General features: G+C 39.2%; 1 protein-coding gene across 3 annotated transcripts in view; it reads left to right on the forward strand.

Moving 5' to 3' along the window:
- AGTPBP1 (ATP/GTP binding protein 1) overlaps positions 1-17,001 on the forward strand; it is a 116,888-nt gene that overhangs the window by 21,992 nt on the left and 77,895 nt on the right. For 2 of the 3 annotated variants that reach the window (XM_034773721.1, XM_034773722.1), the window contains exon 3: positions 6,131-6,261. The exons of the other annotated variant lie outside the window; for it this stretch is intronic. In XM_034773721.1, the coding sequence (XP_034629612.1) occupies positions 6,131-6,261 (131 nt within the window). The remainder of the gene's footprint in view (positions 1-6,130; positions 6,262-17,001) is intronic. 3 annotated transcript variants of the gene reach the window in all.

The raw sequence follows: 17,001 nt of genomic DNA on the forward strand, positions 1-17,001 counted from the left end.
CGCTTCCAGTAAGTGTTGAGTGATTATGCTATGTGTTGACTGGCTTTTGTGAAGTGCAGCTGAATGGCTCTTAATATGAATAAAGCAATCTTGCATAGATTCATAGATTCTAGGACTGGAAAGGACCTCGAGAGGTCATCGAGTCCAGTCCCCTGCCCGCATAGCAGGACCAAATACTGTCTAGACCATCCCTGATAGACATTTATCTAACCTACTCTTCAATATCTCCAGAGATGGAGATTCCACAACCTCCCTAGGCAATTTATTCCAGTGTTTAACCATCCTGACAGTTAGGAACTTTTTCCTAATGTCCAACCTAGACCTCCCTTGCTGCAGTTTAAACCCATTGCTTCTTGGCTCTATCCTTAGAGGCTAAGGTGAACAAGTTTTCTCCCTCCTCCTTATGATACCCTTTTAAATACCTGAAAACTGCTATCATGTCCCCTCTGTATTCTCTTTTCCAAACTAAACAAACCCAATTCTTTCAGCCTTCCTTCATAGGTCATGTTCTCAAGAACTTTAATCATTCTTGTTGCTCTTCTCTGGACCCTTTCCAATTTCTTCACATCTTTTTTAAAATGCGGTGCCCAGAACTGGACACAATACTACAGCTGAGGCCTAACCAGAGCGGAAGAATGACTTCTCGTGTCTTGCTCACAACACACCTGTTAATACATCCCAGAATCACGTTTGCTTTTTTTTTTTTTTTTGCAACAGCATCACACTGTTGACTCATATTTAGCTTGTGGTCCACTATAACCCCTAGATCCCTTTCTGCCATACTTCTTCCTAGACAGTCTCTTCCCATTCTGTATGTGTGAAACTGATTTTTTTCTTCCTGAGTGGAGCACTTTGCATTTGTCTTTGTTAAACTTCATCCTGTTTACCTCAGACCATTTCTCCAATTTGTCCAGATCATTTTGAATTATGACCCTGTCCTCCAAAGCAGTTGCAATCCCTCCCAGTTTGATATCATCCGCAAACTTAATAAACGTACTTTCTATGCCAATATCTAAGTCGTTGATGAAGATATTGAACAGAGCCGGTCCCAAAACAGACCCCTGCAGTACCCCACTCGTTATGCCTTTCCAGCAGGATTGGGAACCATTAATAACAACTCTGAGTACGGTTATCCAGCCAGTTATGCACCCACCTTATAGTAGCCCTATCTAAATTGTATTTGCCTAGTTTATCGATAAGAATATCATGCGAGACTGTATCAAATGCCTTACTAAAGTCTAGGTATACCACATCCACAGCTTCACCCTTATCCACAGGGGTTATCCTATCAAAGAAAGCTATCAGATTGGTTTGGCAGGATTTGTTCTTCACAAATCCATGCTGGCTGTTCCCTATCACCTTACCGCCTTCAAGTGTTTGCAGATGATTTCCTTAATTACTTGCTCCATTATCTTCCCTGGCACAGAAGTTAAACTAACTGGTCTGTAGTTTCCTGGGTCGTTTTTATTTCCCTTTTTATAGATGGGCACTATATTTGCCCTTTTCCAGTCTTCTGGAATCTCTCCCGTCTCCCATGATTTTCCAAAGATAATAGCTAGGGGCTATTAGAGAAGTATTTAGAGACCATATTGCTTCCTGGCTAAATGAGGCAAAAATCCTGTTTGTTGTAAAACACCTAATGCCTTTACTGGGAGTTGAGCAGGATTGGGAGTACGGTGAAGTGAATGAGATTTGCAAAGAGTAATTATGAAAAGTTTTGAGTAGGGATCTTGGCTGTATTACTCCCTCTCATGGGTATGAATACTATGGCGGATGGATTGATATTTGTTGGATGGTTCGGTTTACTGGGGAATGGATTGGAGAAAGGTCTTGTATTTGAGTGCTTTCATCTACTGGAAGCTTGGGGGTGTCTTGTGTTGTGTTATAGACCCTTGCAACCTGCTTTTGGAGTCCTTGCTCACCTACCTAACTGGCAGATAGTCATTCAGTGCCACTGCAGGATAGCTGAGAGGGTTCGACAGCATTACAATAAATTTAGCATATAGAGGCCTGGGGGTTGGCTGAAGGGGCTTGGATTTTCTGTTACTTGCTGAATTAGGCAGGGGATTGGACAAAATAAGACCACAAAAGAGCAAGGGTAATGTAGCTAATATTAATCACACTACTCTAGTTTGTAGTCTCTTCTTTGGTGTACTGAATATTGGTTTTGAGCAACTTAACTCTCTAATAAGCTGTTATTAAAATAAAGTTAATGCTTTTCATGATAACGTGCATGTGGTATAAGACCTGTCAGGATGACTGCAGGACTGTTATTACTCCAAATGTTTCCTTCTGGGTTCTCGGCTCAGCATGAGGAAAAACAGGATTGGGGAGGTGTTGTGGCTGTACTGGTCACATTTGTGTTTAAATGTAGGATATTTTCCATCCCAAAACTACATTCAAGTATAAGAGTGAGTCATGAGAGATCAAAATGGAAATTCTTTCTTAGTGAACAAGCTGCTACAATACACAGTAGTTTCTAGTCAGGCTGGTTGGATTCCTGTCCATTTTGGGTCTAAAATTGTTGAGAATGAGCATCCTTGAAGATTACCATTGAACATTGAGTCAGCAGTCAGATATCATGGCTTCCGTTATAATCATGGGATCATCCTGGGTGATTTCAAGCTCAGTGCATACAGATACCACTGGATCTCAGTTTTGGATGGGGATTAGAGGCAGAAGTGTGGAATGAGGGATGTGAAGATTATCTGTTATCATGGAGTATTATCACCTCCTGTTTTAGTAGCAGTGCTCACCTCTGCCCTGGATGACTAGAGAATTAATTAGATTATGTCTAGCCTTGGAAGGCTAACATTTTTATTGATAAATGTTGGTAAATGTCCGTTAACTGTACGCACAGAAACGGACAGAAATCCACTGGTGATCAAAATTTGCAGATACACAAAGTGAAAATCCTTAAATCAAACTAAAATTCTGAAGAGCATTCTTCTTACTTTGTCTATTTCTTTTGACATGTGGTGTTTAGCAGTTATAAAGCTTTTAATTTTTTTAATCCGTCTTATTAAATAATTACCTAACCCCCTCTTTGCAGCTTTGAAAATTTAAATATTTAAAAATAATGGATAAAACCCATAATTTTGCACAACTGTGAAAACTTAAATTGATAAAATTCAAAAATGGTTACAAATAAACCGATAGATAATATCAGTTTTTTAAAAATCAATTTCTGACCCTAATGATCTCGTTGTACATACAAGGAAGCAAAACTGGAACAGCTGAGAGGGGAAAGGGAGATTGTCAGATTAAAACTTCTTTTTTTATACACTTTTAACTCAAACAGTTGAGAAGATGCATATATTTAGTAATGGGATTTTATGATATAAACTTTAGATTACGGAGGACATCTTCAAGCAGTTTATATCAGTTTTAAGAATAGGCCATATTATTGGGCATAAACATGTGGCAATCTTCCTTTTAAAAGTTACTTTGGTTTTGGTTCTGAAGTTATAGTTTAGATGCCAGTGTAAAGAAATGAAGTGTGGCTAGAATAAGTTTCCTTTGCTGCTGTTGCATCAAATTGTTTCCACAGTTATAAAACACTTGCTGTCAGCCATTTTTTTTTTTTTTTTTTTTCTTGTTTTAACATTTACATCCAAGGGTAAATTCATCCTATGGCAAACTTAATAATAAGAGCAAAACCATTCTAAACTATAGCTCAAGCAATAATAATCCATCAACTTATTTATAAACAACATTGTCACTATTTATAAAACTAGTGTCATTGTTTAGTTTTATTGCGAATAGCCAGAACTCACTGTACATCGATTAAAATAAGTTGTCATTTACTATTGCTGAACTGTAATGGAATGCTTTGCTGTGCCAGTTGTTCCTTAGAAACCATAGTTGTACGCAGCAATAATTTTAATCATGGAAATTTTTTAAACCTATTTTCAAATGGTGGGGTGAATGTAAAAATGAATGAATACAATCTGATTAGTAATAGTTTGTTTTAACTTTGTCAATGACATCTCAAGTATCTTACATTCTACAAAGATGAAGATGGTTTGATTTATGTTGTAGGGGATTTGAACTAACCTTAAGGTGTTTGTTTAAAAAATATAATTAAATATGGTAGTGGGGGAGATAATATAAATATCTGGATAGAAGTGCTCCTTATGAAATGTATCTCCTCTTAAAACACTATCACTTTTATGTAAATGACTAAGACATCAAGCCAAGCTGTACTTGTGTACCTCAAAATGAGACAAAACTGTGACAGAATAAGTCATTCCCATCAATGTCAATTTAAAACGTTCTGATTCTCTACAGTTCTTCACTTTTATGAACATTATAAAATAAAGACCCTCCCATCTAATAGTGATAGTTTATTAAGTTTTGTGCTGTATTTCTTCCAAAAAATATTTGCAAAACTTAAGAAACCAAACTGGTTGCATATATTCTCTAAAGATAAGCGAATAAGTAATAAAGAATGGGATTGTCTCAAAATGGTTTGCAGAGAGTATGAGGTAAAACTTAATACGGCTGTATTTTTTCACTGTTAGAGATTTATCAGAAAATGTTGAAAGTGAATGCTTGCTGTGAGAAAACAGGTGATATCAGTGAAAAAGTGATGATATTAAAACTTTCAGCCAGTTTTTTTTTTTTCTTGCTGCATGTGTGCAGAGTAAAGCCTAACACAAGGATATGATTGACTACTCAGTCTTGTTCGGTAAGATAGCAGGAGCCAGGAAGGGATGGGAGACTCTAGATATGACCTCCTCTTAGGCTCTCTCAAGCAGAGGCTGTAGACCTGAAGCATTGCTATGGGGGTGTGGGAAAGAAAAGATAGGAACCCACTAAAAAGGTGACCTGTATCTCCCAAAGGAAACAGCATTATTTTCTCAGGATAGGGTTGGCTTCCATTTCTTCTAAGCTTTTTGTCTAAATGCTCCTTTCCTTTCCCTGGTGTGGTCATTTTCAGAACAGACTTATTGTTCAAGCTGTCTGAAGAGGAATAAAAGTTTGGAAGAGCAGAAAAACGCTGAGGAACTGAAAAGTGATCTGCTCTTGTTTTTCTCCATAAACAGTAGTCTCTTTTGGGAGGGTGGGCTCTGGTTCTGTTATGTTCTTGAGTACTTTATTTCTCCACATCTGGATGATTACACACCCTACAGGCTAGCCAGACTTTGGGGCTTTTGTAGGCATTTTTGTAGACCAGTCTGGCAGACTTCAAAGCCAGGGCTACTGTATAGACAATAAAATGTCAAAGTAGTTGAAAATGGATTCTGATAGGTGGATTCCCCCTCCTGTGGTAAAAATTCATGAGAGATGGCCAAGGAGGAAGTAACTTCTGCAAAGTCCCCATTCTCCCCTTCTAGTGGTGTTCTCTGGATGTTTTATTGGGGTGTAGGGTGAAAATTGTCTCACTCACTTGTGGAATGAATCCTTGGGGGGAGGCCCATAATGGTTTTAGAGCCTAAGTGATTTTCCCCATCAGACCCTTCCCCATGTTCCTTGAGAGCATGGCTCCACCAGAGATGTGCGGCCCGGGACTTCCCTGGTCATGGTGGCACTGGAGACACCTCTTGACAAGAGGGATCTTAACTGTAGAGGAGGTTCCATGGAAGATGTGATACAGCCCCAGTTTTATATAGTTGTAGCTATTTTCCAATCAAGACTAAATGTTGTGGTGTTATAGGTATGAATTTGAAGAAATAAGTTGCTAATAACAGTAGATTTGTAATAGTACAAACTAGTTAGTTTTAATTAATTAGTCAGTCATGAATTTCCCATATGATTTCCTTGGGTAATCTCAGTAGTTGGGGTGATCACTTATGTCCTTGGAAAATAATGGGAGCTTTGTCACTGAATTTAGTCCCTTTTAACAATGTAGCAAAGACAACGCTGCCCTCCTCTGTATAACTGTCTTAATGAGTGTGTCATTGATAGCAGGGAAGAAAAGCTAATTTTGAGAAGTAACTAAATAGAGCAAAACATTCTGTTTTAACTATGAAATTGTACAACCTACTGATCTAAACCTAGTTCACTGAAGAACTAACTTTGACTTTAAAAAATGTAACTAATTGGATTTTGCCATGTGAGGCGAAACAAAATATTTTTGTCATATGTTGAATAAGGATTGAAACATAAATATAAATGTTTCTTCTAGTCTTACTAACAATTCTCGGATTGTGGGTCTGCTGGCACAGCTGGAGAAGATTAATTCAGAATCTTTGTTGGTAGAAGCAGACACTGCCAGATATGTTACCTCAAAGATCCTTCATCTGGCTCAGAGTCAAGGTAAATATTTTATTTTACTTAATGTTTTAAAAATTGTCCCTTCTTCTCTTTCTACACCTCATCCCAAAACACACTTGTATACAGCATATTTGACTGCCACATTTCAGCACTGAAGTTCTGTTGGTGTTTTCTCACCTAGTCCTTCAAAAGAATTTCTATATTCCTGTTTTATGTGAACAAACAGTGAGAAGTGGTATTTATTACTTGTCTCTATGTACTTGCATGTGGAACACAAGATTCTTCTATCTCAGTTCTTCATAATCTGACAGTTTGCCATATTGTACGGTATTTTTGGTCTCCTAAGAGTACCACCACGAGTAATTCTATCAAAATAAATGACAGTACTTGTCCTTACTACTGTATTTAGGCATTCACATTTAAAAAAATAGAGAAGCAAGCACTTGTATTGTTGCTTAAGAACATGCCATATAGAAATGATTTTTGTTTTTTTTTGTAATTTACCTAAAAGGGGGAAAAATAACAGACACAAGTATTTTTTCTGCATCTCTTGGCTGAAGAAAAATGTAACCTTGAAGGTCTTTGGGTAAAAGATTCTTTCTGGTACCCTAAAAACACATCCAGTAATACTCTGGAATAACAAAGGAGGAACCTCATTAATATATAAAGCAGCTAACTGATCAACAGAACTTCCCAGTACAGTCAAATCCATTGGAACAGCCTGGCAGACAGAAAGGGAATGGCAAATATCCCAAAGAATGATGTTGAGGTAGCTTTATTTCTCACATGCACTACAATGGAGGCATCTTAGTTCTTTTATTTCCTTCCTTCCTTTTGAATTCAGATTCCCCTTGCTCAAGTGCTGTATGATCTCAGTTTATTTTCTTCTGTCTGGGAGCAGGATCATTGGTGTCCACAGCAAAGATCTTTCAGTGTGTGTGGATTTCCTCTCAAACCTGTGACCTTTTCAGAAGAACTGAATTTCTAGTAACTGGAACTTGTTGTCCTTCCTTTTTAAGGAAGACTGAGGAATGTGCTAAATCTGAGTTCCTGTTGTCTCCTTTAGATTGCATATATCAATGCATCATAATTCCAACCTGCCATTTTACCATTCCTTTCCCCAGTTCCTCAGTACTGTAGGCGAGCAGTCTAGCTAATCTTTGGTGGCTTACCTAAGAACATAAGAGTGGCCATACTAGGTCAGACCAATGGTTCATCTATACTGTCTCCTGACTGTGACCAGTGCCTACTACTTCCAAAGGAATGAATAGAACAGGGTAATTGTCAAATAATCCATCCCTTGTTGTGCAGTCCCAGCTTCTGACAGTTAGAGGCTTAGGGGAACCTGTGCCAGTACCTTCTATGCAGAATCTTCTGCCCTCCTCCCAGTCCCCTTACTAGCACAGTCCATCATTCTATCTCCACCTTCCAGTGGCTTTCCACAGTAACTCATCTGAATGGTCTGGGTCAGGGGTCGGCAACCTTTCAGAAGTGGTGTGCTGAGTCTTCATTTATTCACTCTGATTTAAGGTTTTGCATTTAAGTAATACATTTTAATATTTTTAGAAGGACTCTTTCTATAAGTCTATAATATATAACTAAACTATTGTTGAATGTAAAAGTAAATAAGGTTTTTAAAATGTTTAAGAAGTTTATTTAAAATTAAATTAAAAATGCAGAGCCCCCCAGACCAGTGGCCAGGATGCAGGCAGTGTGAGTGCCACTGAAAAGCAGCTTGCGTGCCACCTTTGGCACGAGTGCCATAGGTTGCTTACCCCTGGGTCATACCACTGGCTTGTCTGCTTCAGAAAAAAATCCAAATAGCTAGAATCTGCAGAGAGAGGCAAGCTTGAATTTCTCTCCTCCCATGTTGTGTCTGTGTGCACCAGGCTGGCCTGGTGTAGGCTGCCATCTTTGTGGCCTGTTAACAGTTCTCCACAGATCTGTGAAGTAAAGAATAATCTAGTGGATTATAGCAGTGGATCTCACTGTGACGGGTTGGATCACATGAACCCCCTTGGGAACTGACAACTGAGGTGCCAAGACTACTTCTGCCCCTGCTTTTCCTGCCAGCCTGGGAATCCAGCATCCTGTCTTGCTGAGCCAGATATGCCAGTCTGCTCCAACATAGACCCAGGGTCTAAACCACATGTTCCAAAGCTGCAGACTTAACTGAAAGCAACTTACAGAAGTGTTTCTGTCTTTAACACTCAGATGCCCAACTCCCAATGGGATCTAAACCCCAAATAAATCTGTTTTACCCTGTATAAAGCTTATTCAGGGTAAACTCATAAATTGTTCGCCCTCTATAACACTGCTAGAGAGAGAGATGCACAACTGTTGGCCCTCCTTCCCCCCAGGTATTAATACATACTCTGGATTGGTTAATTAATAAGCAAAGAGTGGTTTTATTAAATACAGAAAGTAAGATTTAAGTGGTTCCAAGTAGTAGCAGACAGAACAAAGTGAATTATCACGCAAAATAAAATAGAACACGCAAGTCTAGAAAACTGAATACAGATAAAAACCTTACCCAGTAAGCTTCCATTTACAGACTAGTCTCCTTCTAGTCTAGGTCCAGCAATCACTCACACCCTCTGTAGTTACTGTTCTTTGTCCCAGCTTCTTGGGGGTGGAGAGGCTACCTCTTGAGCCAGCTGAAGACAAAATGGAGGGATCTCCCAGGGGTTTAAGTAGACTCTTGTGGGTGGAGACCCCCTCCTCTCTCCTATGCAAAGTCCAGCTCCAAGATGGAGTTTTGGAGTCACATGGACAAGGCACGTGTCCATGCATGACTGAGTTCCTTACCTGCCAAGCCACATTCCTGGAAAGGCTCCGATGCGGATTGGCGTCTTCGAGTTCATTGTTGGCTTAAGCGGTTCTTGATTGGGCACTTAATTTCCACATTCCTTTTTCAAGAAGCCAACCAAATGCTTTATTAGAGCTATCAAGCAAATATACAGCCAATATTCCTAACTTCAAGTACAAAAATGATACATGTATTCAAATAGGAGGAACGTGTTCAGTAGATCATAACCTTTACGTAAATATGTTACATGGCATATGTAGCATAAAACATATTCCAGTTATATCATATATACATTCATAAGCATATTCCCATGAAGCCTTATGGGGTACACGGTCACCTGTGACTCAATGTTACAATAGAAAAATGTTTCAAGAACTTCTTCCCATGTAGTCATAAAGAAAGGGAGGGTCTTTCTTGACCGACTTCAACCAATTTGTGACCAGTTAGTTGAAAATTCCTGACTCTCATCATCAGCCTCTTAGTGCCACTGTACAAGTCAAGTGGCTGTAATCCTGCCAAAAGATAAGTATTGGAGAAGAAGTGCCCCAAAAATGGTATAGTGGTCAAGCCACTTCTGAAGGGCCTATCTATACAGTGCATTTTCAGACAAGGAAAGATGTCCAAATACCAGTATTCTTGCCAATCACTTTTGGTATCCTACAGTTTCAGCCTTGTCTTCAGCGGTATTGTTCCTCGGCCTATTCAAGGTGATCAAGAACTGTCATCAGCAAATAGTTATAAAAGTGTCAGACTTAACTTTTGCCTCCTCCCAAACAAGGCATCCCGTTTCAAGTTAGTAATACCTTATTAGAATGGTTAAGTCAGATGGGGATCTGGAGGATTAATTATCACTTTTCCCTGGCAGCCTTTTTCATTCTTAGCGTATCCTAAATTTCTTGTGCCTTTTTATATCAAGAATTCTTCTACAGGGACTATCTATGTCAAGTTGCCTGAACCCAAGCTATTTCCTTACAGAAAGAGTCTTCTAAATTTATAAGAGATGCCAAAAGTGGAAGGAAACTATTAAATGCATTTCTTAATGTCGACATGTTTTCATTGCTACACTTTAAATATGTCAATTCAAAAGATCAGTACAAATATAAATGAATATTTCAAATGAAGTTCAGATTATGGATATTTTCTTCTGTTTTTTCAAAGTCATCCCTCCTTAGCCCTGGCTGCCATTAGTCCCACTTTAACTTCAGCGGATGTTTTAGGCATCCATAAAGTTCTCAAAAATAATAGCAACAAACAAAATTTTAATGAGCCTTCTGTTTAAACTGTTATGTCTTTTCCTTGCCTTATTTTATACTGCTTTACAGAACTCTTGTCAGGATAGGTGACTTTTAAATCCCAGAAATAAAAACAAATTACGTAGCAGTTCAGGTTATGGTATTAAGAGCCCCCAGTACAGAAAACTTACATTTGGATGATTCATTTTACAAACTATTAATGTTGGAGATGTTAATTATTTAATTGTGGCATTGCTTGTTACATGATATGGATTTTCTAAATACACAGAGGGACATAGTGCTTGCCCCAAAAAGCATACAGTGTAAGGTACCAATCCTGCAGACCACTCATGGTGATAAAATTAAGCATATGCAGTTTTTGCATAAGTGTTTACAGGTTCAAGGCCTAAGAACTTTATTCATAAATAATAGAGATCATCGGTTACTTACGACAAACTTAACAAAATTTCTCACAAACTGGGAAGGAGGTGTGGTTTTGGGATTTATTACCTTGAATACCAAAACCTTAATTACCACGTAGGTGTGGTGTGTTTGTTTATAATTTGACTAGGGTGACCAGACAGCAAGTGTGAAAATTCGGGACAGGGGTGGGGTGGGGTTGGGTTAATAGGCACCTATATGAGAGACCCCAAAATCGGGACTGTCCCTATAAAATCGGGACATTTGATCACCTTACATTTGACTAACGGTTGGCATGCCTATTAGTGGTTGACTTTGTGGATGAAATTTTTCAAGCTTTTTCATTAATTTTCTCATGCACTAACTGGGGGAGGGCAAAGAGCAGAGGTTTGGGATTTACACTGTGTGTGTGTGTGTGTGGATATGTAATGTGTATGTATATATGTGTATGTACTCTTGTACATACTTACTAGACTTTTACGTATATGGTAGGCTTCTATGATAAAGGCTAATTATACAGTGTGTGTATGTATATATGTGTAATATAAAAAGCTACATTATTGAAGGTGTTTTTCTGTGTCTTGGTTTTTTTTTCTCCCCTTTTTGGGGATATTTTTTTAATTTTTTTTACTAGGATTGCTGTAAAATAATACTTTGTAATAAAATAACATTACGTCATGCACTTTGAATAGATTGAAATGCATATATTAAAAATAGTTAATTTAGGGGACCTTCATTGACAGTGAAAGAACTTCGTAATATAACTGGAAAGAAGGGAACTATGAAGACAGTATAGATGAAAAATTGTATAAAAGAGTAAAAATGGAGGACAGGTATAGCAATGTATTTATTAAAATTTTGATTAAACGATCATTTATCCCAATTTTTAAAGGGCCTCATTAGTTAAAGAAAACTTGGAATTTTTTTGTTACGAGATATGGTTGACCCTATATACATTTATTTATTTATTTTCATATCTTGTTTTCTAAACAGTCTTAATATGCTTTTCTATTGGATTGGTTTATTTTTATTTTGCTTGGTGCATTATTTAAAGCAGGCACAAGATGCCCCCTCATTAGGTAGTTCATTTAATCACTGTTACATTGGCTATAGGGAATAAAGGGGTTAACTAGGGATTGGATTAGGCTACATTTCTTTAGATGAGATTCTTCAGTCTAACGTACAGCATTATCAGCAGTATGTGAGACACATGTTGGAAACATTGAAACTTTCCACACATCAGTGTAACTTTACCTCTTGAAAAATTCTCATGCTAGTCTCTTCTCATTTTACATTTTCATTTTGGCAGCTGAACACTAGCAGGTTGATGTTTCTATATGAAGTCACAAATAACCTTGTAACTCATTTGTCAATCTGTTTGTTTTTCTTTTTTGTCTGCTTTGAAAACTAATGATAGTACATCTATTTTTTGCACTGTTTTAAGAGTCCATTGTCTTAGATTCAGAAACTGGAGAAAGCTCCTGTCAAAGGCCATGTTAAATATGTCCCAAAGTAATATTTCATGACTCTCCAACTAAATACTTGTTGCATTGTCAGAGCTATAATTTAAGAATTAAAGTATGGTAAAAGAATGGTGAATACAAGCCTGTCACAAGTTTGGGGCTTTGTAAGACACAGTACAGTATAAGTTTACTGAGTGCTGTTATATTGTGCAATAAAAAGATTAGTTTTAAGTTTATTTTTTCTGAAATTACCTTATTGCAATATTTTGAAAAGATTTTGCAGAAGGGAAGAAATGTGTACTAATTGTGTCTGAAGATTAAACTGATATTTTAAATTTTACAAGAAAACTTGCATTTAGCTGTGAGTGCTGTTAACTAGAAATTTCTTAATAGACGTTAAATGGTTGAATGGTTATTTTGGCTTGAAACTAGTTGGCGATTAAGGAAGACCTGGAGAGTTTTATGAAGATGTGCATTAAGTGTACCACGTACATAAGACCATGAATTTTTGAGTGTTTCTATTAATTGTACATGAAGTGTTCTCATTGCTAAGTCTAGCAAAAAAGTTATTTTCTTGCATTTCTTGGGGACCATAACAGTATGTTGCAATGATCACACATACTTACCTAAATCAAGTCACTGTTGAGTTAGCATTTTGAAAATCTCTTAAGAAAATCCAGTCCACAAAACAATGCAATAGAAATTGAATTTTGAGGGGTCTACCACTTGTTTTCTGAAGATACACTTGTGATACTCTTTGGTCTATGTCCTTGCAGGTAACTAAGTCTGAAACTCAAATTTGAAATATTGGTTTCATCAGGGGGAGTCTTGTGCCATTCTTGCAATGGAAAATAGCCCTCTTTAGTGTGTGTGTTTGTTTGTTCTTCCACAGTGTCTTAATATTTTTAAATGTTTACTTCCTCAATAAGTGTTCCTCAGCAGTCTAGTTCCAGAAGGTCTGAGTTTATTTACTCTTGCTCCTCATCTGTATATATCCATCTGATGTCTCTTGACTTGCACTTAGTCTCTGCCCCAAGGGGCTTACAATCTCTTTTTTTTGTTTGTTTTATATTTGTACAGACCCTAGTACAATGGGGTCCTTTTCTATGACTAGGGTCGTTAGGTTTCTACTCCCTTGACTGCTCTGTTTCATTGTGGAAAAAATCCAATTGAAATGGGTCAATTGTTTTCCCTAAAACAAAAATGTTTTGGCATTTCCCTTCTGTCTGAAATTCAGCAATTTCTAGTTTTCATTCCAAATGGGAGCAAACTTTTTTAAAATGTCAAAACTTCCCATGGAACAGAAAGTCCTGAGTTTTGATTAGCTCTAGTTAACACAATGTTTAGATTTATGGGAGGAGTACAAGCTTTTCTTGGAGTTATTGTTTCAATCTGTCTGCTTAGTCACACAGACAACACTGCATCATTAATCTTTTAGGGGTATGTTTTCATTGCAGAGTTAGGCTTAATGATTGACGCTTGGGTCTGAGCACCTAGATTAACCTGTCTCTGGTGTGAGCAGCCACACTGCAAAGCCATACACGAGTTACTGTGTCCTCAGTGGTGCTGGACTCACCGGTGTGTGACTCTGAGACTTATGGGGGTACATCCCATGGTTCTCTGTGCTGCCCTAAGCTGAGCTGTTCTGATTCTTTCCCAGTGACTTGAGAAAGCATGTTTGTCCTTCAGGATATGCAGGGGAATTGTGGGAAGGTATTGGAGGACTATTGGCAGCTGAGCGATGTAACCTGTGTCCTCATTGTAAGGGTGATGGGAGTGGTTCCCAACCTCAGTGAAAGTGACACCTGGGCACTCTTACATCCCCAGCTCGCCCTGGTTAAAAGCACACCAGACTTTGTGGGGAGAGGGTTTTGTGCATGATATGAGGGAGATTAGGAGCAGCACCCGAGTGACGGTCACTGTTAACTCTGCAGTGAATACATATGTGCATTGTATGTAATTTTCACTCCATTAATACTAGGTACTACTTTTTAATGAAAGTTTATATTCTGGAGAATCTGTGCAGCATTTTGCAAGAGCATGATTCTGCAGCAGTTTGGTCAGTCATATAATCACAGTACAGATACAGGTTAGAGTTACGTAGCTATTTCCATACTAACTTTTTTTTTTTTTTTTTTTTTTTTTCAGTGGCTCATGGCTTTCAAAACTTTAAATTGGGGCTGTTTTTTATAGGTTGGCTTCACTCTGAAATGAATGTTTTTGGTTTTGGAAATAACTGAATAAAAATGGTTCAGCTTGTGATGGGGGTGACCTGACCCCTTAAGATCAGTGGTGTCTAGGGGTCAGCCCATTGTCCTCATGTAGTGTGGTCATTTAAGATTTTGGCAGGTCTGGTGAAATTGGGCGAGAGGAAATGGTCTCGGGAGTAAGTAGTGTTTCAGAGGAATTCCCATTACTGTTTCCTTAAAGTACTGGGACAGGAGCTTGGCAGCGGGGGCAAGACAAAGCTCCGATGTCTCCTGGAGCATTGGAATGAGTTTTGGGAAGGGGATCAGCGCATATGCTGCCACCTCCCTCATAGCAGGGCAGACATCAGCAGGAGAAGGCTGGCCTGCTGAGCGCTCCACGTTGGAAGACTAAGTGGGGGAAAGGTCCAGCTGAAAGTAAAGCTGGCTAAGGCTCTACAGCTGGCCTAAACCACAGCCTTATCTCCACGGAGAAGAGCTGGGGGGATTCCTGTCTGTAGGAGGTACCTGCCTCCTCTCACTACCTCAGCTCTGAGAGGAGGGCTGCGGGGAGCTCCTGTCTTAGGGAGGGAAACCAGGAGGACTGTTTGAAATACAGCCCAATGGCTGCCATAGAAGCCAAGGAGCCACCAGGAGTAGTAGCCTAAAGCAACAGGGAACCAGATCTTCTGGAGGAGATGACCCCCTGGTGTATGACTCTGAGGAATGATCTGCAAGTGACGGATGGTAGGAAACAGTAAAGGGGTGGGAGAGTGGTGCTTCAGGCAGGGTACCTGGCCTATAACCCAGAGGAGTAGGTGAGCCTGGGTTCTCCTTCCTCTCCCCAGACAGAGTGAGGAATACAGGTTTGAGGACAGGAAAGAGGCCAAGAATCAGTGGTGCAAGTAGAAATAATTTCTTGCCGGTACTGCACTCATGGGAGGGACACAAGGGAGGGCATGTGACCCTCCATGTGACTCCTCCCCACCCCAGCCTGGGGCCCCCACGCTCTCCCTGTCCCCTCTGACACTCCCCTTACCTGTTTAAAATTTTAAACTGTTTAACATGCAGTTGTAAAATGATGCTTTGGGCTCCTGGTGCCACCTCTACTTCCAGGTGTCATTGAGGATCCAGCAGCACCCCAAATTGAAAACTTCTTAAATGAAAGAAGGATAGGAAGGACAATCACCCCACTTTCCCTTAACACACTATCAGTGCCTCCCGTATGTCCAAACTAAGCTTCTGCTAGGTTGCCTTTATCTAAGTATTGCTCTCCGCCAGGCACTAGGAAATCAAAGATGTGTGCCATCTGGGTTTAATGGAAAAGAGGCATAGAACTTTGTGTGCCATGTGCATCTTGATAGAACTACAGCCCAAATTGTTTTATTGTTTTCCTCACCATGAAATACAGGAGGGGCAATCAAAATGAGCCTGGCAGAACATGCATGAGAACTGTCTCTGGACAGATAAGCAATTTATCAAAATCACATTCTCTGATCTCTTGGGGCCAAATCCTATTCCCATTGAGATCAAAAGGAGTTTTGATGTTGAGCTCAATGAGAACAGGCTTTGACATTTGGAGAGGAAAGAACAAAACCACTCAAGCAAGGGCTATGTTGCTTATACCACAGGTATCAAAGGCTGCTAACTCGTGTGAGAAAGTCAGCAGATATCTGATCTTTGTCCATTGCAAGGGAGAAATCCGCAATCAATGAGGATAGAACAGTTTCTGTACCATATGCAACTCATAAGTACATCTGCAAAGGATCAAGGAAATATGAAGGCTCCAGGTTACCTTAAAGTCCTCAGTCCCTTGGTTAGAATGCTCCCATTAGTATATGTTCATAGTCCAGAGGCTGGAGCAGGAAAGAGGCAAAATAGATGTTTCCAGGCCAGGCCTTTTAGCTTTTGCCAAGTAAATGGAGATCTGTTCTTACTATGAAAGATGGTGTTTGGAGTCACATGGGCAAGTTACATATCCATCACCCCCACCCATCTTCTAGTTAGAACATGCACAAAAAGTCCATTAAGAATAGACAGGCGTTTTCCAGGGTCCGTTGTGAGCTAAGTGTTCCTTAATGGGCCATTCAACTTGACTTGACTTGTCCCTTCATGTGCTGGCTAAATAGCTTGTGGGCGTTACCAGAGGAGCAAACATGTAGTAAACATAGCTAATATTCATAACTTCAGATATGAAGATGAATATACATGCATAGAAATAGCATAAACATAAGTACCAGCTATTTCATCTACATGAGTATTCCCAAAAGTGATTCTGAAAAATCACACCACGTACTTGAGACCCTATGTGCCAGCACCATGCCCCACTGGAGTTTTATTATCTGTTATGTAACCACAGAAAGGGAGCCAGTGACATGACTCCGTTTAGCTGTTCAGATGTGACTGCACCTTTAGTCAGTGAGGGCATACTGGCTGGCACACATTCAGGTTATTGGGCTTCAGTGTTTCTTTGCAGTTAACTTTTTAATGTTCATAAACCTGGTATGTGCTGAGGTGGCTTAAAGCATAACACAGGTTTTTAGGTTTGCAAATCTGTGAACCTCTGCCTCTGAGATTTTATTTATTTATTTTTGCTGGTCATAATGTGAATGGGTATCCTCTCCGCCCTCTGCTCATGAGATTATGTATGTGTCTTGTAGCACTCTTCTGAA

The sequence above is a fragment of the Trachemys scripta genome, chromosome 6 (assembly GCF_013100865.1).
Source record: "Trachemys scripta elegans isolate TJP31775 chromosome 6, CAS_Tse_1.0, whole genome shotgun sequence".
Taxonomy (NCBI): domain Eukaryota; kingdom Metazoa; phylum Chordata; order Testudines; family Emydidae; genus Trachemys; species Trachemys scripta.